We start from the raw sequence: 22,383 nt of genomic DNA on the forward strand, positions 1-22,383 counted from the left end.
TAAGAAACTCTAAGCAAGACTAGAAACATTGTAACTCTAATAACTTTCTTTGGATGAGGGTAAGGTAACACTATGGTTTATCAGATATTTCTGTATTTTTGCTATTTTGAAAGTGTTTCAAAATACAAGCTTTCATCTTAAGTCTGTCGCAAAGCAGGTAAGATGAAGCAAACTCGAGTTAGACAGGGCCAAAGGTTTGACAGAAATGCCCTAAAATATTTTCCAGTTACATCAATTACACTGTCAGAAAAAGTACTAGAACATTAGTAACTGAACTATTCGATGTCAAATAGTAAGGATTTGCACACTAGAGGAAAAAACGTGGGCAGTGGGTCTGCAGAAGGAAGGGGAAGTAGGGTATGAGGGTGAAAGCTAGCTCCCTTGATTCTCATTGCTTTGCCATTGTTCCCAGATATCAGACTTTATTAGATAATAATCTTGTACTATTTTCCCTGGAGAGCTGAAATGTTTCATAGCATGGAATATTTAAGGTTTGTTTAGGATTCCATGTTTAGCTTCTGTTGCAGACAAGCAATGCTTGAGAGACTAAACATAGCTCCTGAGAGATTAATCAATCTCAAATCATTACACATGCTATACATGTGAGGGAAAAAAAAAAAACGTCCACTCTCTTTCTGCTGATTATATCAAACTACACTAATAGTTTTTGTATTTGGCAAGTGCTCTAATAATCAATCTTTCAGTATGAGCATACCCAAATATAGAATACCTGGTACAGTTTATCTATTGTACAAGTGCATAAGATACTTTTATCCTCCAAGCTTTTGACTGAAAGTGCTTGGAGGTTATCTAATTTGGCAGACACTTTCTCTTGTCAATGCAAGCAAGGCTGAGAGGGAGGGGTAGAAACGAATACCTTCCCCTCAAAAAAGCAAATCAGCTTTTTTTTCTATCATATTAATTTCTTGGTTGCATGCAGGCATTTTAGAGACATTATGTAGAAACAAGTAGTATCTATTACAATTATATATCCCAAACAACAGCTTTACATGACAGAAGCTACTGCAAATGCATTCTTAGTATCTACAGTTTGCTTTTTGAGGTTTTCTGTTTGGTTACAGTTTTTCGGTCTTTCGTTTTTAATGGATCAGAAACTACAGTGAATTATATTCTTACTCCTCAAGAGGCCAATGGATTTAAAGCGGGGCTACAAGAAAAAAAGTGCTATTCTGTGTGAACAAAAGAATCAAGTCTGGTAAAGCATTAACAGTTACTTGGTAGACAAATGCACGCAAGTTCTGACAGATACGATGCCAAATACAATGAAGTTCATCTCAATATAACCATCTGAAAGACAACATACACGGGAATATTCTAACACTCCACAAAAAGAGGCACAAGTTTGAGTCAGATGGATGCTTCTCCTGCAAAAGCCAGAGTTACCAAGACACATCTGCAGGTTTAACATTAGTCCTAGTCCAGCTAGGAAAACCTGCAGTGAGCTGCAAAAATGACAGCCTAAAATCCTTGTCCCAGAAAGGATATTGGTTCCTCCAGGGAAACAGAGAGGAAAGAGAAACTCCTGCAGATGCCACGGAAGGCTCAAAGGTACCGCAGATCCTGCGTATTACCAATATTGGATCTTAATTGAAGAGGTTAGACAGGGAGAGGTCCTTACATAACCTTCTCTCCGATTCTTCTGTGTATTCACTACCCCAAATCCAACATGCTGCAACAGTCCATGTGGCCCATGTCCTACTCTTGCTCGTCCTTTTTCCTGGAATTACTTGAGGCCATCTGCAGTGCTGCTGCAGCCTGCTCACGGCTGCTTTCTTCCCCAGGAGCCCCCCAGCTCCCAGCTCGCGTGACTGGAAGTACATCACCGCAGAAAAAGTACGAGCAACTCCGATGATGTAAATGCAGTTATGCCTCTGTTCCGAGAGCGACTGTCAGGGCAAACTTTGCACAAGCCCCTTCCGAGAAAACCATTTTGCTTGCCCTTGGAAAAAGCCTTGCTGCCCAAAGTTAACAACAGCAACAAAATCCTCTTGACTTCAACATTCTCTAAGGAAGAACACAAATGACTTTAATATGTCCCATTTCCTAAAAAAAGCCAGGATCCTTGCAGTTAATTTTTAGAAAAAATTATCCTATTCTTCTACTGTACTGGCTACAATGTCTATTTTTTTCCCTAGAAGATAACAGGGCCAAATTGGGTAACTCCATGCTCCAGTGTGCCTAACAAAATAAAAATAAAACAAAACACACACACACAATTGCAACAGTATTTTTGCTCCTTAAGGCTGGGAGGAGAGGAAATAATAAATCATTATTCAGCCTTGAGGACATGCAACTAGTAGGAATAGTCTCTCTAGTTCAATTCAATACACTTAAAGCCAGACTAAAAAAAATAAGTCGGTTGAGCAACCTGTTTACTGAAACTGCTCAGGCATTAAAATTGATGATTTTATTAAATTTATTCTTTGGTTACACTAACATGAATTTGATTAATTGAACCAGTATGGGAGCTATAACTAATTGCTAATTAGATAGCCCACCAATGTACAACAGTAATTACTTCATCAAAACACAAATCACACATTCACGACGTTAAAAGCATCTGCTTGGATGTTTAACTACTCTAACAATCAAGTAACCCAGGTTTAATCTATTTTTAAATGTAGGAGATTTCCCTAAGTTTAAGGATTTCCATTATTAGGTTGATGAATAAATTAAACACAGGCAATAAAATTAACAGGAACTGACTGCATACAGAAGAAGTGTCATCCCATGCAAGTCAAAGAATTTAGACAGTACCTGAAAAAAGCTTTCTCAAGAAGAAAAAAAAGAAGTAAGATACTGAATGTTACAAAATACATGTCTCCAAGTGGGATGTCTGCATGAGGTACCACTCATACTGGATTTTTTTTTTTAACTTCCATGAAATTCTGGGACTCAAAGAAATACCTTATACGTTCTTCAGGCTCTGACCTGTGGGTCACAGAGTCAAAATACAACGAAGGCCTGCATTAGGCATCTGCAATGCAGGCAGGGACCTGGGGGAGAGGTAGGTGGAGGTACTTGTTCCTTCCCTTTTTTCCTCTTCAGAGTATCTGGGCTGAGCTGTGACTGCTGGAGTCTGCAAACACCACTAATTGCTCCTACAAAAAGGCAACCAATTCCTGAAAATTCCAGCTTTCAATACAGAATGGGAGCTACTCCTCCACACACAACTAGAAGAAGGCACCCCACAGTGGAGCCATGATCCCACTCAGGACAACTCAGGAACATAAGTGCATTTGTGCCAGCAGGGAAGGAAAGCAGGAAGCATCCAGCTGCTTAAGGATAGCAAACATAAGCAGTCAGGGAGGCCAACCTTTCCCATCACCCTAAAGCAAGGTAAGGCAGGAGAGAGGGCCTGAAAGGGGGCCTGATTACCCATAACTTTAAAGGGAGGACTTGGTGGGGTGGGGGGTGGTTAAAGTAGTGCAGAACTCATGATTTTGATTAAAGACGTTACCAGCTTACTGGGGTCATTTTTTGCAATGATTCTGAAGGTAGTAGGTGAACTTTTTTTGTAAAAGTGCTAAAAGTGTTTGGAAGTGAATCACTGTCACACACAAACATGTCTTACGACACATAACTTACTTCTGTATTGTTCTGGAGTGCTCCAGAAACTCTCATCAAGGAATGCCATGATTTGAATAAATCAGCACTCTATCCCATCATCAAGATACTGCAGGATCCGTCCAGGCCCTGGGATACTAGTCCTCTGCGGTTACAACCTCTTTATTGTTAGGTTACTATACTCTAAAACTGAAGAGTGCTATCTCAGAGCTTCACAGCATGATGCTTACAGCAACAAGTGAATTAATAGTCACACTCCCAGTTTTTTTTCCAAGGTTTAAAACTGGGGAAGGCCAGGGGTACTATGGAAAACAGCTGTTCCCTCAAACCAAGGTGCATTCCAAAACCCATACAACATTTGTGAGAGACAGTCATGGAAGCCGAAAGGAGTACAGAAAAAAAACCTGCCTTTCAAAAAATAGATACACTTTTAACCGTGGGGGAGGGGGGAATTACATGGATCTGCTTACTCTGATCCGTATCGTGCCACACGGATGGATAAAATGTCACATACCACGAACCATTCTAGCTATTTAAAAAGATTCAATTCCCATCCCCCAGAAAACCCCAAACCAGAGTTACTTCAAACTTCATTAAGAATTCAAGTAGGAAGAAATACATCTCACTGGTGCTTTGTCAAGAGCAAAACAATGCACCAACAGCACATAGCTGGAAGTATCAATAATACATATTACTATGTGAAAGGTAAGAAATTAAAAAAAAAACCCAAAACACTGTATTATATGCACTTCTGCAGCTTTACCAGCCTATTATTGAACAGATGTACATAATTACAGCTTTTCTTCACCTATGAAACTGGAATGTCAAAAGTAAACAGCATTTAATTAATTTTATAACTCAAGTAAGAACAGTTAGAGCAAACACTGACAGACCATCCCAGAGGAGAGAGGAGAAAGGAAGACAACAGCTTGCCCAAAGTACTTAGATAGCTTGGGAGAGGCTATAAATAAGAACTGCAGATGTCCTATAAACTACAAAAAAAATCTAGTCTAGAACATACGAGGACTTCAGGTTTGACAAGAAAAGCCATGATTCTAGTGATTTCTGGTGAAAAAAGCCTTTTATTTGGACTCAAAAGCTTTGTTTCAAATCCTCACGAGACAGGAACAAGTCAGGGAAAAAACAAAAAACAAACACTTCATTAAGTACTGTCCCTTACACTAGTGAGCAATGTACAGAAAAGAGGAGAAGTTGTTTGAATAGTTCACTTTCAGGATAACCTTCCCCTCAAAAAGCAAGTAACGGGCAAAAACACTAAAGGTTACACAGGTAACATTGCATCATGTCAGTCTTCAGACTTATCTCAGTGTCCCTGTACTATGTCATGACAGAAGGCACAAAAATCCATGAAAAGATCAATTTGGACGTTTCCTGCACAATTCTCTCTCCTCTAATTTAAAAGAAAAAAAAACACCACACAAATCTGTAAGTGTCTCAATGCTCTAGTCTCTTCTGAACATCTTCAGTTCTTCAGTTATCTGCATTTAATTTTCCCCTCTTAATACCATTTGTGGGACTCTGTTACAGGATGAGGAAATAATGGGACTGAACTTAAGACCAATACTTGAGTTATATGCTGTGGGAGAGGAAGAATATTTGTACTTGCCATCATCTATGCATCTCGCAGGAGATATTAATCCCTAACAGAACAGGACCTAGAGACTGGAGACTGCATAAGGGGTATAGGCAGTGCTGCTGAAGAACTAATCCAAGCTGAAATTAATAAGGGCTAGCAACAGTTAGGGACACTGTGCAACATGCAAAGCATGTCACAGTTTTATACCCTTGGTTGTTCCTCTGTAGACATGTAATGGCACGTCAAGTCAGGACAACAAAAATTTTAGCATGCATCAGCATTTATAGATATGATGCTCCTGTAACGAAAGTATATCTATCGCATCCATAAAGCCCATGCTGATCTTCAGTGTATGGCTACCCATGGTAGCCACAGGCTCAGCCACGCAGATATGGAGTGTTACTACACTACAGCTGTACAAGTGAAGTACAAAAGTGAAGCCATACTTCACTTTTGTTTAAGAAGGTATTATCTCTACTGAAAGATGTAAACAGAACACAGCCTGCAGAAATACGAACCTATCGCTTATTAGTTTCCAGCTTTCAAAGAAAACAGTACTTATCTATGACCTTGTCTTCAAGATTTGAAGACAGAAATAAATTGACAGATTACCTGGTAATTATTTTGGTTTTGTGACAGCCTCAGTTGACTTGAAGATGTAAAATGAGGAGAAAAAGTACTTCTTGATGGATTAGCACTGTTATATAACGTACTGGATGCTGTATGTAATGAGGTCCGTGCAGGCAAGTGGTAGTCTCTGTTATGATACAATATATTGTCAGGCACATCCCTGGCATTCACCATCTGCGAACTACAGCTCACATTTCTTCCCGGTCCAGACAAGGGTGCACTTTGGTTCTCTACTCGAACGGAACTGTTACTTTCACAATATCTTGAATAGCTTTGTATTTGTGCTCCCATGGATGCTAGTTCTTCTTCTCTAGCATATTCATCATCAGCATCTCCAGTTTCCATTGCAATGGATAGACAGCTGCCTTCCACTGAACAATGCTTCTGTGTTGTACTTCCTCCCACAGTTCTCTGGGGTTGATCTGTCACTGCCAGAGAAAACACCTCACGAATTTCCAGGTTTTGGGTGCTACAAGAAGGGTCCCTAGTATTAGCCCTTTGTCCAAAGGGCACATGTGATGCAAGAGCTGCATGTTCTGGTTTTTGTAACCTTTGACATCCCACGGGTTCAGCTTTACATGGTCTGTGGCATATCACTGGCTTTTGAGGTAACACCAACTCTGCAGTCTGGACTGATGAACCACCATAACTTTTCTTAGTGTGACTATATATGGAGTTCGCAGAATTCAGTACACTTGTTTGCCTAGATAAAATAATAGTCTTTTCCCCTACTAATAGGGAAGCATTTTTACAATGTGGTACTTGCCGTCCTATAGGGATGTGCTGCTGCTGAAATTCCGTATCACTTTTTCCTGATAGTCTCGGAATAGAGTTTTTATGTATTTCTGCCATCGAAGCATTTGTCTGTTTGGTGGATCCTTGCCTACTAGATGAACTAGCAGGACTGTATATACCAGTAACTATGACATCATTATTGGAAGAGGTCCAAGAAGACTGCTGACTTTGGGATCGAGCAATATTTACCACATTTCTAACTGCTGCTTCTGGAGGTACTGAGGGTGTAGTAGGGACAGTCCCTGGGGGAGTGCCTCCAGACTCTACAGCATTCTTGCTGCTCATCTTCCTTCTTTTATTGCCAACCCACGTCTGCAAACAACAAACAACAACGAAAACAAACACAAAACAAAGCATTAAATATGCAGAAAAATTATACATTTAATTCTTAGGCAGATCTGATGAAACCGTAAATGTTCAAGTTGACACATAAGTTTATGAGTATGCAGATCACTTACTGACTATGAGTCAGTACAATACAGGGTGGAAATCCAGGGTTCGCACTCTTTGGGATTCATATAGTAGTACAGATGAGAATCCCAGTCTCAATTCCAAATCCCCACTTTCTCAAGCACCCTACGAGATTGTGTCATGCCTCCTATACCAAAGCTAAGATCTGTTCTATCAGCCCCTCTATGTCTAACTCCCCTCAAATTTCAGTTTTTATATTTAGCACCCTGCAATGCAGAATCATCATTGAAATATATAGCTAAACTTTTTGATAGATATAGATATGATCTTCAAAATTGCCTTGAACAGAAACAGGTAACTCCTGGATGCACTTGGGAGGAAAGAAGAAAAGAAGAACAGGAACATCTCTGTTGGAAAATCTGAAAATGGTTAAGTATTTAAAGCTATGGACTAGTTCCTTCTCTGCCACCTGCCCAAATCAGCATCATGTGCTTTTGAAAGATACTGATAGACAAGATTAGGACTAGTGGGATTAGGGTCAAACAGAAGTCTGCCACTATGGACATTTCTGAAAGTGACAAAAATATGGATTTGTGTAAAGGACAGTACTTGCATTTTTCAACAGTTTTTTTTTTTGTTTTGTTTTTTTTCGTTACTATGACAGATGTGCACAAGATAAAATTTACTGCTATTTTAAACACACAGGAAAGTCTGTCCTGCAAGTAATGAGTTAAGACATAATTAAAGGAATTTAATGGGAAACACCAACTTCAGTATTTTGAGATAAAGAGCTATTAATTTGTCGCAAACACTAGCTCTAATACTGGAAGTGTAAGCAGCACCTAGACTTTTCCTGGGAACTTTCATGATCAGCAAGACAGGATTGCTCAATTCCTTCACTGCAATATATTTGTATGGAAAGTGAGGGCATAAGTGAGCAGGACAAAGAACTAAAAATAAGCATTTACATCTGCTTATGATGGTTACTGAAAAAGAATCAGACATACATGACTGCATGTATAGATATGATGAAACTGTTTTCTCTACCACTCTGGATACCATGTGCTGCACACCTAAAAACAAACCAAAGCAAGATCTCAACATTCAGCAAACCAAAACGGTTTATTTAAGTCTCCCCCAACCCCAAACAAGCAAACTGTACTGAGTAACTACCTTGGATTTTCATCGTATCACATGAAAGAAGTCAAGCTTTCTTCACATACTGATACCTATTTAAGATTTAAATACATTTTCTACAGCAAAATACTCATGCCTACCATACATAAGTATGTTGACGTCTCCAGCCCATTCTACTTACTTTTGTTGTTGAATTTCATAAAAGACCTAATTTAAGGCATGATTTATTGCATGCAATAACATCTCAGTTATTAGTGATAAAATTTATTCTTCTTCTCAAAAGCAAGCTTAGATACACAGATTATAACACACATGATTAGCCACAGATCTTGTTATTTTTCCTTCATTGTACACAAAAATTTAGAAGAAGAAAGTTCTTTCTTCCTTATTTCTTCTCAGTCAGTAAGCTTTCAAGTTAGAAATGATAATTAAATAAGGACATTGCAAATTTTAAGCCAGCAGAGACTTCCCTCCAACTTGTCCACAGCCTAAAACTAAAAGCTAAGGCTTTTCTCCTGATTTTCCTGAAAAGAAATGCATTCTAAGAAATGCAAATAACTTAACAGCACTGCTACTCACTTGGGATTAAAACAGAGTTTCATGAGACAACCTGCGTCAGACCTGTCATGACTGAAAAAGTCCCATTCCCCTGACTGCCTCCCCAGCTTCTTGCTCCCACCTCTTCACCAAAAGCAGGTTAAGACACCCACCTGACTGATCAGTGATTACAACTTGCCAAAATGGCATAAAACTGAATTGGATTAAAAAAAAAGTTTTGGTCAGGTTAGGAAATTGAACTGGGTTACTCTGAAATTAAATGAATGCAAGAGATCCTCGGTACAAGAAAGAAAGGGAAAGAACTGCACAGCTGGGAGAAGGGAAAAGGTACAAAACCTCCTGCTTTTAGCACTGTGAGACATTAAGGCAGAGAAGAATTATGTAAAACTATACCCTTAGACTGAAAGGGAAGCTCCACATTGTTAACAGCCTGACAGGGCATTAATTCGGGATGTGACTGAGCAGTCAACAATACAAAATATCTCTAAGAGAAGGGATGTGAATCTTTGTTTCAAGCACATGCTAAACTAATACATTTTGGAAGCAGCCTCTCTTCTGTAACACTGAAAGTGTTACTGAAATCCTTAACTGTTATTTATGAGAAGAAGAAACTCCTGGAAAGGACAATAAGTCAAAAGATCCAGTTGTTAAGAAAATTACTTGGGATTTAGGAGATCTTGGTTTTATGCTCCCAGCTTGAATCAGGCAGAGGAGGAACTTCAGACTCTTCCCACAATCTAGATACACACCATAGAGTGGCTTTCAGTGGTTCTTTACCATTAATTTTCAGATTTAGGATGGAACTTTTGGTCAAAATAAGATTTCTTCGGGACATCTTTCAAGAGAATGTAAATGTTCTGATAACTTGTCCTTGCAGGGGAGGGACCCTCACAATACTCCCCCGGGTCAGCTCTTCTCAGCACTCAGCGATACCAACTATGAAATCAGACTTGCACAACTTTGAGCTTTACAAGATACAACGCTCACATTTCATGTGAGGACAAAAAGCTAAGAAATAGTAGAATTATGCTGATACTAATGAATAAAAATAGGCTGTTCAAGTCCTGCATAGCTCAAATCCATCTGTCCTAAACTTCAAGAGGCTTAGGCATTTTCCCCTGAAGTAACTCTTCTGTGCCTCCCAGTTTTGGAAGGCACTTTTCATTTTGTATTGCAGCAATAAAATCTGTAGTGTTTTTACATCAAATCAATAAGACTTTCTTCCTTCATAAATAAGACTTTCCTTCATTCCAACCCAGCTCAAGACTGGAAAGACTGTACATAGTTCTATGGGATAAGGCTTTAGAAATTCTGATTCAGAGAAAGACTATATTTGTGTTTCCACTACTGTCAGTATCTGCAAGTGCCACCTATGACCAAGGTATCATTTTGGTAGGCATTCTGCAAAATAGTACTAGTCCTCACTCAAGAGTTTAACAGCAAAAAGCAAAAAATGGGGGTAGGGAGGGAAACAGGAGAGGCAGAAAGGAGGGGTGTGAGGAAGAAAAAGGTAAGATCATAAAAAATATGACAAATGTAGGCCAAATGTTGGCTCTGCTCCCATTACACTTCACATGCATGAAGAAAGTTTGAGTTTTTGCAAAGAAGGAAGAAAGTAAGAAAGGTAAAGTAGTAAAGGAAGAAAACTAAAGAAAAAAGTGTATTACACATTACTGCAGGGAAATAGAAGAGGAAAAGGAGATATGGAGAGTGAATGAGGACTGCAAGTAGAGGAGGGACTGGCTGCCTGCTCTAGTTCCTTCAATCAGTATAAGAATAAAAGAAAAATAGCCCCTGACAGTAGCACCCGTATCCAGGTCACAACTGTTTGCCTCTTCTAGAGCCTTTGAATTTCTGGCTGGCTTTCAGAGCTTCCTACCATCCTGAGTTGACAAAATAAGTGCTTAATATTTCCGAAATATGATGAGGGAGGGGAATGCAGACAAGAATTAGGGAGCAAGAGGGGTTCTTTCCTTTAGTCGTGCATCAATGGTATAGTGAAAATAACCAGGCAGGTTTTACTCCTTTCTCTTCTCTGTCCAGTGTTGCAGTAACTCCCACTAGCTTCACTACCATTGTTATTCTTTCACCTAATGCTTCATGATTTCTATTTCTGCGCTGAGGTGGCAGCCATTTTGTTGTCTAGTGTTTCACAAAGGGATTATTATTTCCATTCTCACGAAATTCATAGACTTTGGAAGAGATCCTGTTAGCACCTAGACATTCTTCATTTATAAGAAAAGAATGTACTCGCTGTAAATAACCATGAGTGACCACAGTATTTATGTTTTCAACAAGGAATACAAACGTGACAAAGCATGTCAGAAGTACCACCTTTCTTTGATACAATACATGGCACAAGTTTTGCACAGGACAATCCTAATTGCAATTTAATTTAAAAAACAAACAAACAAGTCACTCCTTGTGCAATATCCAGGCCCCCGCTAAATGCAGCAATTACGTGAAGACATATAAATGAAAATAAACTATAAACAGGTTCACTGGATAAAAATGGACATGTCACACAGCATAGCGAAGTCTGTTTTTAAAGACAAGTATGAAGTTAGAGACTCCAGCCCTCTACAGATATTTTATGTGAAGAAATGAATGTGTATAACTTTAACATATAAATTTGGAAGGCCTCAGTACTTACCCTGACTACACTGAAGTCCAGTTTAGTTTCTTGTGCACACTGTAATATGAGCTGAAAGCAATTTTTACTTTGATTTGTCATTCCATTTTCATAATAACGCTGTAATATCCTTTGTTGTTCTACAGTAAATACAGAACGCAGATTCATCTAAAAATAAAAGAAGATACTCTGAAAGTTGGAATAAAAACTGTAATACTTGTAGAATGTACAGGCTCTCATTTATGCTTGCTGTGATAATGCCAAGTGCTGACATTTTTTTTTAAAGGAATCCTATACCAATACTTCTACTTACTTTTCAAAAAACTGTTACAGACAGCATTAGTGATTCCTTTGTGATGGACTCAAATTGAATAAGTGAACTACATGTTTGGAACAACATTGCCAGCCTTTCATAAGTAAGTATCACATTGTGTTGCTAAGTTCAAGAACCTCTAGTTTCAGACACAGAAAAAGTTTTTCCCCTTAAAAAAGCATTAGGCAAAACAGAGTAACACCAGGTGCTGCAACAATATTGGCAGGTTTTGTTTACCCTCTCCCACAAGAAAAGATAAAATCTGAAATAAAAAAGAAGGTGACAGTTTGGCACAAGTCTCCACCACCTCTGACTTCAGCAAACCCTATGCTCCATTACTGGCTGATCATTCCTATTCCTTCTGCTGTGTCAGCACTGGCACTTTGCAGCTGTAAAGTCAAAAAGACCAAGGACCAATACTGAAGGCCAACTCATGGGGCAGGAGGGGGGCAGTCAGCCAGTTCTGGTCCTTCCGACCGCAATGCTAATGCACTAACACAAAGGAAGGGATGGGATGAACCACCCAAATCACAGCCTGTGTGGAGAAAGATTAAAATTACTGGGAAGCTGTACCCTATGGCTATAAATTAGGTCTGTTGAGAACACTTCAAGGTTACTTTACAGCACTATAAGCCAGTGCCGGCTACTGAACCCAGCCCCTAGCCGCAGTCCTCAGGAAGTGTTCTTGGCCTCTTTCCTTTGTCTGGAGCTGCACTAAGCTTTTTCAGCATGCTAAACCAGAATCAAAAGACTCACAGCCCTCCCATTGCTAACAGCAGCTCAGCAGGGTGAAGTTTTCTGTATCGGTATGCTCATCAAAAGGTTCCCCCTTGAGACAGCTTTGCTGAGGAGGAAGGTACCAGGGGCTGGAGCCAGGGCCAGGAGCAGCAGGGCAGTCACCCCACAGCAGTGCAGGGCACTATCGCCCGCCCAGCGGCACTGTTGGTGGGAGAAGTTCTCCTCCCTGCTTCCTCCCACAAGCCACCCCTTGTGCCCATACAGCTGCTGCTGCACACTAATGGCAAAGCACATCAGGACACAGACCAGGCTGAAAGAGAGACCCTTCACCTCTGATGGAGCGAGGTGTCCAGGCGGCCGGCGTCCCAGCCAGGCTCAGTGCATGACTACGCCAGGCCTGCGGCAGAGCGGTGCTTGAGGTGGACACGGCCAAGGCAGCCTCTTTCAGCAGCGGTTTGGCGAACAAGTTAAAGCAGCTACAGCTTCCATTACCCATGAAAATTCAGGCCTAAGATTGGAAAGGGTAGGCAGCTGAATGTTACTAAGTATGAACAAAATATTAAGTACAAACAAACTACTACAGAAGAGACTCCCTGATGGTAAACTTGGAATTTAAGGTCTTATTATATACTCCAAACAAGAAAGTTACATATAATCCTCTGGTTATATCATTACCAATTAATGCTACTGAAACCAATAAGAAATGCCCCTTCACCACAGGACTCCCAGAATGGGGCCTTTGTCTTGTCTTAAACAGGAGGCTGCTAGCTGGGACAAAACGAGCTATTGTCCTGCAGCAATTTGCATCTGACTTTGTGCTTCAAGAAGAACCAAAAGAAAACAAGCAAACAGCCACAAGTTATTTTTAATGCTTTCAGTATAAGCATCAAAATAACGCAGAACAAACTACAGAATAAGAAATCCCACCATCGCCTTGCAGGAAAATAAAAGGAATGGGGGAACCCTTTGTAGCCAAACTTTTACTTATTATTTCTGGGAATTTGGAATGGAAAGGTGGAAAGTAGAAAGATACACTAACGTTGAGTTTATCTAGAATTCATAGTAAAATTTCTGCAGGCCAGAGCTTTCATTCCAGAGTTTACTTTCCTCCATGGATCAATAAATAGTACAAAATAACTAAATACTGACTTATAAAAGTTATTGTTTTCTTTTCAATAATACTTAAAATGAAAGGTGATTTTTCAATCACATTTTTACCTCTGCTCCCAATTCTTACTTCAGACTCTCAGTCCAGTGCACTCTTAAAGGCTACCAGATTCATTACAAGTGAGGTTTTGCCTGGGATTTACGCATCCCACTGAATCCGTATTGTGCCACAGGCTGAGAGCTGGGCAAAGGAGACCCTCTTTCTCAATACTCTGCTGTTTCAAGGACTTTATAACAAGCTACAGAGGACACATTTATTAACCCATTAACAAATCAATGAAGTTCATAAAAATCTACCTTATGAAGTTAGGAACAGTCTTCAGATCTCCTGTATGGATAAGTGGATGCAGTCATCCACTGATTTATGTTAATTTTAAAGGCTACATTGAAATTAATTCTGCGATTTTTTCCACCCTCACGATTGGCAGGACCCAGCCCACAGCTCTGTACCTACTACTCTCAGTATCAGCAATCCCATTTCATTCAGTTGAGATCAGTACCCACAAATGACCTGGTACAACAGTTGTCAGAAATATTTATACACCTATCTTTCCGGATGCAGAAAACAAAGCCTGTCATCCCATAGCTGCAGCATTACCATACATAGGCTCATTAAAAAGCAGTGTGTTCTCCAAATAGCTCAACAACTGACCAACTGCAAGACAACACGGACCCCTCCAATCGCATGACAACGTTTTGGAATCCAACCTGACGACCTGCAAATAAAGTGTCTCCGGCACTTAGCACTATTTTTAATTATGTGCTAGAGATTTGGATTTCTATATCCAAGTTCACTTCTACATTAAATCAATCTTTAGTTTAGATAAGGATGAGGTGAAGCACTAAGATTTATTTGAAGATCAAGAGAGTTATTTCTTCTATATGCATTGCATGGCAGACCTTGCCTAGCTAAACTGAAGAGAGGTTGCAGTCTGGTTCCATGGACATTTCATTTCTGCAGTTTCTCTTAATTACTTGGAAACTACATCCACGAGTCAAAATACTTGCAAGATTCCTTAGCTCCTTTTACTTTCAAGTCTGACCAAGTACAGCTGAAGAGAGTTATCCATGCGGAGGCCATGAGAGATGGGCTGAAATAAATACACTGTAGGACCCTACCAGTGCAGAATTATTGAAATTGAGCCATAACTTTAGATTTTGAAATGCAAACTCAAATTTCAAATAAGCAGGTGAACATTACTTTATTAATGCTTTTTGTATTTTAGATATATTGAATTCTAAGTCAATACATAGCTCTCTACCACTTCCTACTGTCCACATGGGTTTACCAAAATTACAGAAGGGACATTAAATTGATTTTTTTTTTAAAAAAAAAACAGTCCCAATTGACAATAAATATCATTAGCTAACTCATTCTGTAAATCAATTTTATCCATACTGCTCTGCCAATTAATTCATCCAAAATTTTTTAAACAATCTTTTACTAGAGGCAAGAGAAGTTTAGGCCTAAATTGCAGAATAAACCAAAACAGGTGCATAAGGCTCAGCAGGGCTATCCAGGCAGTTATAACCACCCAACCACCCACAAAATTCAGTTCAAATTCTATTTAAAATATTAACCTCAAAGAAAACCAGTAGTTGGGTACCAAGAGGACTGTTACAGCAAACCTTCTTTTGCATCCTAAGATACTCTGAACTACTGTTAGTTGCTATAACATGTTATTAAAAAGTAGATGTTAAGCTCTAAACTGAGTACAAAGATTAGATAACAACATAGAGTACTAATGTCTGGAATAAAGTCCCAAGAAAAAACACCCTCCCCCTCACACAAAGAAGCTGCAGGTTATTTTTTGCTATCAGGATTGCAGATATAGCAAAATCTCACGAGACATGCTCTACTCATAGGTGCGCAGGAAATATGGCTTCTCATGAAGATCTCAGATTACACAGAACAAGAAAAGAAATTTGGAATCGCCCTAATTTCAGCTCATACATTCATTTTTTCTGTTTGGTTATTTGTTTTGGGATTAGAGTTTTTTCTGGCAATTGCCTACTTAGTAACTTATGACTAGGAATAAAAGATCAGAAGAGTATTACTAATATTTCAAATATTAGTAATAATCTCTGAGTATTCAGTCTTAATACCACAGGACAAAACACTAATTGGCACACTGATTTCACAACAGTACACAGGAGGTACCCTGTCTTACAAGTTAAATAAACACTGATAATACAACATCTGTAAAGTCTAGATAGAAATCAGTTTGCTACCAAATTCACTCGTGTTCAAGTTTCAGAACACTACAGAGCATAGCAGGGTTCTGAAGCACTTATTTAGAATACTTAAAACAGTACCCTGTGTTGAATAAATACATTACTGAATGTTTGGAAATTTCATTAACAAGCCACACAAACTCCAAAACCATCATATAAATTCATGAAGCATTGTCTCAACATATCCCACGTTTACAGACAACAAATTTCGCTTACTCTTCCATACCTGTCAGACCTAGCAATTTATCTACATTAAGCACAATAAGCACTCAAGCATCTGCAAGAGCAAAATTTTACTGTCTTTGAGACTACAATCATACTGGGTATGTTTATCAAAGTATTACATTGATTTTTTTTTTGAGAAAAGTTAGTTAGCAACAATTTCCATAGCTAGACAGACAGAGATTAACACATTTTCTTTAATATGCGAGATTCTTGATAGTCAGTGGAATTATACATAAATTAGAGTCAAAGTGATGACACTACTATGTAGTAATGTAGCTACATTAGTATCAAAAGAATCACCAGTTAACACATCTTCATAATGAACTCAGTACTATTCGGAAATCTCAGTAACTTCAGAGGAAATCAATTCTTCTTCCCAATTTGTGTACCTTTGAAGCAATCTAATTTCTTCAGGATTTCTCACCTTTTTCTTGAACCTCAGACTCAAAGTTAGAAAGCTACCTGGATTTTTGTCATAATATAATTTTAACCTTGTCTTGACAGGCTTAGAAAGCATGCAGTTGAACATGATTTTGAAAAACCAGATGTCCAGCTGGTGGGCAACACACTGGAACTGAAAAGAGAGTTTGTTACAGAAAGAACTTTCAGTTTATTAAATTCAGGCAAAGTGGTATGCAAACTGAAAAGAGAAAGATGACAAAGCAGTAGTTTTAAGGATTCAACATTTGCCTGCTCTAGTAATAAAATAAGGTAGCTTTGAGCAGGTTGCTGGCTAAGTGACAGTGCAGATAACCTACCAAAACTGAAAAAGCATGTTTCCTGCAAATATTTCCTCCACGCTTGCTACACCTTCTAAGCCAACTAACCTTATTTGGTTTTCCACTTCAGTGGTCTCCTATTCCTCAACCCCCTGTAAACCCATCAAGACAGACATTATTCCTCATTCCCTCTCTTAACTGAATACTAATTAAAAAACTAACAGTAGTACCAAAAAGAACTCCTTCTCTCTATGCTGTGATTAGGGAGATGAAAATTCAGTCCAAGCCTTGGAGTCAGGCACCAGGATGTGACTGCTCTACGTTGACTGACAGCAAAACCTGGAACTCAGCGTCCTTCCGGTTTCTCCAGGACTGCTGGATACCAGCCTTACAAAGGACTATCCTACTAATACGTTTAAACTTGCCACACTGGAAGGTATTCTTAAAAAAAACCAAACAAACAAACAAAAAAACCCCAAACAAACAGCAACAACAACAACAAAAAAAGCAGTGCTTGAGCAAATTTTTCCATAGTATCCACCCTCCTTCCCTTTTTGTGGCAAGAAGGAGCACAAATGGAGAGGGGAGAACACAGCAGAATTAAAGAGGAGCTTGCTTCTGAAGTAGATAGCACATTCACTTTATGAAACATGTACTTAATGTAACAATAATCCCACATAATTTGCCACAAATGCCAAATTCTTCTCTTGTAGCTAACTTTAATCAGCATCCAGAACAACGAATCTCCCCAGGAGACTGGGTGAAGCTCAGAAATGTTTGGTGACAAGGAGTACCACAAAAGAAGAAACAACAATGAGAAAACTGGAATTTTCCTGTGTACATGATTCCTCCCTAAGAAATGTGAATACAGCAGTTAGGTAGCTGTTCTGTAATGACTACTTCAAAGATCAAAAAAAATTTTCTATGGTCTACTTCTCCCTATAATTTATAGCATTAGTCTTAGTGTCGATTATTCTAAATAGTAAGCCCATTGGAACTACCTAAAAAAAATGTTAAGTCTTTGTAGACTAGTGCGTTGAAAACACTAATTAATTTGACAGATAGGAAATAAAACCTGCACACTTAAGGACAGTCCTCTCATTCAAATAATTCATATCCAAAACTGGTTTCTGCTAACTATACTTAACAAGAAATTTTTACTCAGACTATAAGCCAACACATAACTAAACATAAAACTCTTTATCAAGACATCATAAAAGTGTCAGGGATTAACACATAATGATAAAAAGGAACAAGCAGTTTCTGAGAGATTCTTAATATCAGCAACAAACAAGTGTTCATTAAAATAAAAAAAGTCATCTTACACAAGTCCAAAAGCCTATTATTCTAGTGTCTAGCCAAAACAGGTACAAGAAAAATCACTATCCTCCGCAATTTATTTTTCCCTCCACAAATCTGCAGCAATAAAAAAGTAGTAAGGAGCGGGGAAAAAAAAAAAATTGGCACCAATATAAATCTGAGATAAAGCTGCAACTATAATAAGAAATCTACTATACATATAAATAAAAAACTGCAGTAGTGGCACCATTAGCTACAGTCTTGGAAACCTAAACTGTAATTGCATTCATTCAATTCACCTTCCATGTCTACCAAGACCTTAGGCTTTTGGTTTTGGTGTTTCTTTTTTTTTTTTTTTTTTTTGCACATCCCAAGGGAAATATACGCCATGTACAAAGACACTGGACCTGTAAGTGCAGTATACTATGCTTATAGGAGGTAGAATATATTCTATCTTATAAAGCTACTTCTTTTAAATATCCATGGCTAGCAGGACAATTGCTTCCTTCTTCACTAACTAAAGCATTTGTAACACTGTATCACAGTTCTACTTTTAAGATTCAGCCCTTTGTTAGTCACAAATTAGGCAGTTGTCAGTAACTTAATAGCAGTATAAGCTATGACCACAACTCTGCAAACTAATGCATCCCATTAACTTTATTCATGCAAATGAACCTTCTGACTTCAACTGGATTAGCCACATGTTTTAAGTTAAGTAGGTATACAAGCATTTGTAAGAGCTACATTACACCACAGAAACAAAAAGAATAATGAAATTTAGTTTTACTCTGGCGATGTGAGCTGGTTTAAGATGCCAGTTTGGATGATTTAGAACTACTTTTGGTTAGCAGTTTAGTAAAATCTTTAGTTACATCTAGAGCTTTTTCAATAACTACCAGTGGTATGTTTCTTATACAAGGTAAAAAGAACAGAAGCAGTAGAAGTCCTTGCACAGTATGCTATGCAACTATATTAAAACCAGAAAACTCTCAAAAGATGTTTTTGTTCCAAATCTGGAGAACTACAGACCAGATACAGACAATGAAGACACCGTTACCCTGTAAACACTTATTCCAACCATAATTTAATAAAATACTGTGTCCAACTGGAACAAATATAGAATATGGGCGGTGGTTAGGACCATTCAAATGATGTCTCAGTTTTTCTGCTCAAGAATTATCATTCCTTAAAATTAGTGCCTGTGTTTATTCACAAAGCACAGGCACCTGTTGTAATTTAACTAACAGTAGTTATTTAGGAAGGGTATATAGGACACTACAGGCACTCTGAACCTGTCTTACCGCTTTACCAATAGTATGCGCCACAAAATACAGCATTTTAAACTATGTGCAAAACAAATAGAGCCTGATATTTAATGATGTTAACAACAAGCTTAGTTTAAAGAGTGGAAAAACACCAGCCATTTAATCCACTAGCATGGTATGTCTATTTGCAGAATGTGACATACACCTTAGTAAAACTCAACACAGGTATAGTGGTACATCAAATAAGAAATATTCTTCCACACCTAGACAAACTGGAAGAATATATGTTCTTAATCCAAGTGTCCCCAACTCCAGGCTACATGAGTGCTGGGTGACAGGCCTGGGGTCTGTTTTTATTCCTACCAGCGGGGGCAGACCCCAGCCTTGGTGCCACCCTCCGAACTGCCCACACCGAGCCTGCCCCCACCCCAAGCCTTCAGGAATAAAACCCTAAGGCAAGCGCACGCCCTGCCCAACCGCCGCCGCGAAAGGTTGTGCCTGACGCGGGAGCGGGGCGAACCACAGCCTTGAAGAGACAAAAGTCCCCAGGGGAAAGGGGCTACGAGCCGCTGCACGACGACGCGGCTGCTCCCGCCTCGCCCCACGCTGCGAGCAGCCGAACGACCCCCCCTGCCCCACGCTCCAGGGGCGGAGGCGCTTGCGGAGCCGTCCCGCGCTGCACGAGGGCTCGGCGGGGGCGAAAACGGAGGGGAAAATGGAAGAAAAAGCGGCGCCGCGCGGCCGTGCCCCGGCGCCCGGTGGGGTGCGCATGCGCGCCGCTGGCCCGCGACGCCCCCAGCAAGGAGCGCGGCCGCAGAGCGACGCGCACGCGCGGCAGCCCCTCCATCAGCGCCCCGCACGCCGGCCGGCCGCGGCCTCCTCTCCCGCGCACGGCGGCGGAGTGCGCACGCGCGCGCGACGGCCCCTGAGCCTGCGCAGCCGGCCCCCCTCCCCGTGCGGCGGGCGGCCGTGCGCGTGCGCAGTGCCCCGGCGGCGGAGGGCGGCAGCGCCTGCCACTGCGGGACCGCCGGGGGAGGCGGAGTGCGCGTGCGCGGCCGAGTTTGGTCCGCGAGCGCTGGCCCGAGCGAGCGCCCTCCCCCACAGCCAGGCCTCCCGCCACGGGGCGGCCTCCCCGGCCTCGGCCCCGCGGGGGCCGGCGCGCTCTCCCTGCGGGGCGCGGAGCCGCCGTCCTCGCTCCCCCTTGCAGGGGGCCGGCGCGCACGCCGCCCCCGAGCGCCGTGCGCAGCGCCAGGCTTACCGTGCTCCGCGGGGCTGGTCTGGGGGGCTCGGGGCTCCGGATTCAGCCGGTTTCGGCTGGGTCGGTCCCGGCGTCACACAATGAAATCAGCGCCTCCGATCATTAATTCTCATCATGATCGTGACGTCAGCGCAGACAGCGGCCAATGGGAGCGTAAGATCAGCGCCGGCCGGGACAGTGCTTGCCCCCGCCCCTCCCGCCCGGGGGGGGGCGTGCGGTGCAGGGAACAGCCGGGCTGCGGGGGGTCGCTGCGGGGAACAGCCCCGCGGCGGGGGAGGGGCCGCGCCGCGCCGCGCAGCCCCCCGCCCCGGGGCCGCCGCGCCTCAGCGCCGCGCCTCCATGCCGCGGGCGGCGCCTGCTGCCCCCCGGGGCGCCGGCCCTGCCCGCCTGAGGGGCCCCGCTGCGCCGCGCCTGCCCTGCGCCTGCCCTGCCCGCCGGGGGCGCCCAGCCGCCCGCCGGGGATGCGGCAGCGGGACGCGTCCCCGCAGGGCGGGAGCGGAGCGGGGCGCGCACAGGGGGTCATCAGCGCGCAGAGGTGGCTGCGCGGCATCTTGCTGCGGGCGGCGGAGGAGGCGTGCCTGGTACACCCCGGCGCCGCCACGCACCGGCTCCCCGGCCTGGGAGCGGCATGCCAGGCGAGGAATAAACTTTCTGTTGGCTTGGGGTGCATAAATTTGGTCCCACGAGAACGCAACATTGGTCTCGTCATGTGGGCAGCACAGATTCAACCACCTCGCTGTGATGGGACACCTGCTTTTGTCTTCGCTAGTGATCGTGGTTGTATTAGCATCACAGCGTAAACTAACGTGCTGATAACTCTGCTGCGTTCGTGTGGGAATTAGCAATACAAATCAGTCTGTATTGTCATCAATACCAGCCTTCGTTCTGCTTAGGCTTCCCATCCAAAAGGAAATCACATCAAGAAACCAGGGTGAAGTCTATGCTGCTTGCCTGTTGGCAGGATCACGTGACAGAATAAGTGCTCAAAATCATGGAAAGCCATTACTTACTGGCTGTACTGTCCTAGCGCTCGAAAGCCCAAATCAGGTTTGAGGCCTTACTGTGTTATTACTAACAACACCTCTACATGTGTAGTGTCCTGAATAGGGATCATTTTTGTGCCATGATACTAATTGGGACTATTGGCAAACAATTTTGCAGGATTGAAACAAAAGAAAAATAAAGGTTAATGGTAGGCAGAGAGGAGAAAAACAGTCAATCGATATGAATATTTATTTTGAAATTACTATACATTATTAATATTGTTTAAAAATTTAAGGCTGATTTTTGACATATCTAACTCTGTCTCTGCTCACCTCAAATTTTCCATACAGAGGCAAGATGTACTGAATGTTTGCTCATACACAAATAAAATACGTCCTTCTAGAGACATGAACATATTTAAATACAAATTTTTAAGCAAAAGTTCCCTTTTATAGTTGAACATTAGTTCATGTTCTGTTCACATTGTAATTACAGTTCCTTCAAGTCTTAAGACACATCACTCCGTAAAAGCTATGGAAAATCAATTAATAAAGCTTAAGCTGTGCTAAAGGTTTTCTGTTATTTGTTTTGTTTTCCGTTAAGTGCCAGTCTGCTGCCTTACTTTAACTGTACTGCTCGATGTAGCAGAAGGCAGGCCAAGGCAGCTGAAGATTAGCACCAAGGAGTTTCCTCTGGTTACGCTCCTCCCTTGTGGTGTAGCTGAGGCTGATAGCTCTGCTGCTTCCTGAACAAGAACCACAAGAACTACAGCCGCGAGTTTGGGGAGGGGAAGCAGGCACAGTAGGACAACCAAGGGGCAAGTCACCCCGCC

General features: G+C 41.5%; 1 protein-coding gene across 9 annotated transcripts in view; it reads right to left on the reverse strand.

The window, feature by feature from the left end:
- HDX (highly divergent homeobox) overlaps positions 1-20,781 on the reverse strand; it is a 54,047-nt gene extending 33,266 nt beyond the window's left edge. The window contains exons 1-4 of one of the 9 annotated variants that reach the window (XM_064518283.1): positions 20,568-20,780; positions 12,730-12,907; positions 11,370-11,516; positions 5,798-6,922 (exon numbers count right to left, since the gene is read on the reverse strand). In XM_064518283.1, the coding sequence (XP_064374353.1) occupies positions 5,798-6,922; positions 11,370-11,516 (1,272 nt within the window). In that variant the 5' untranslated portion in view covers positions 12,730-12,907; positions 20,568-20,780. Of the gene's footprint in view, positions 1-5,797; positions 6,923-8,028; positions 8,095-11,369; positions 11,517-12,729; positions 20,106-20,567 lie in introns of those variants that run through there. The other 8 variants (XM_026101287.2, XM_026101286.2, XR_003259363.2 and 5 more) reach the window with 8 other exon arrangements.
- Between the last annotated feature and the right edge of the window lie 1,602 nt (positions 20,782-22,383).

Source organism: Dromaius novaehollandiae, chromosome 11, assembly GCF_036370855.1.
Source record: "Dromaius novaehollandiae isolate bDroNov1 chromosome 11, bDroNov1.hap1, whole genome shotgun sequence".
Classification (NCBI taxonomy): Eukaryota; Metazoa; Chordata; class Aves; order Casuariiformes; family Dromaiidae; genus Dromaius; species Dromaius novaehollandiae.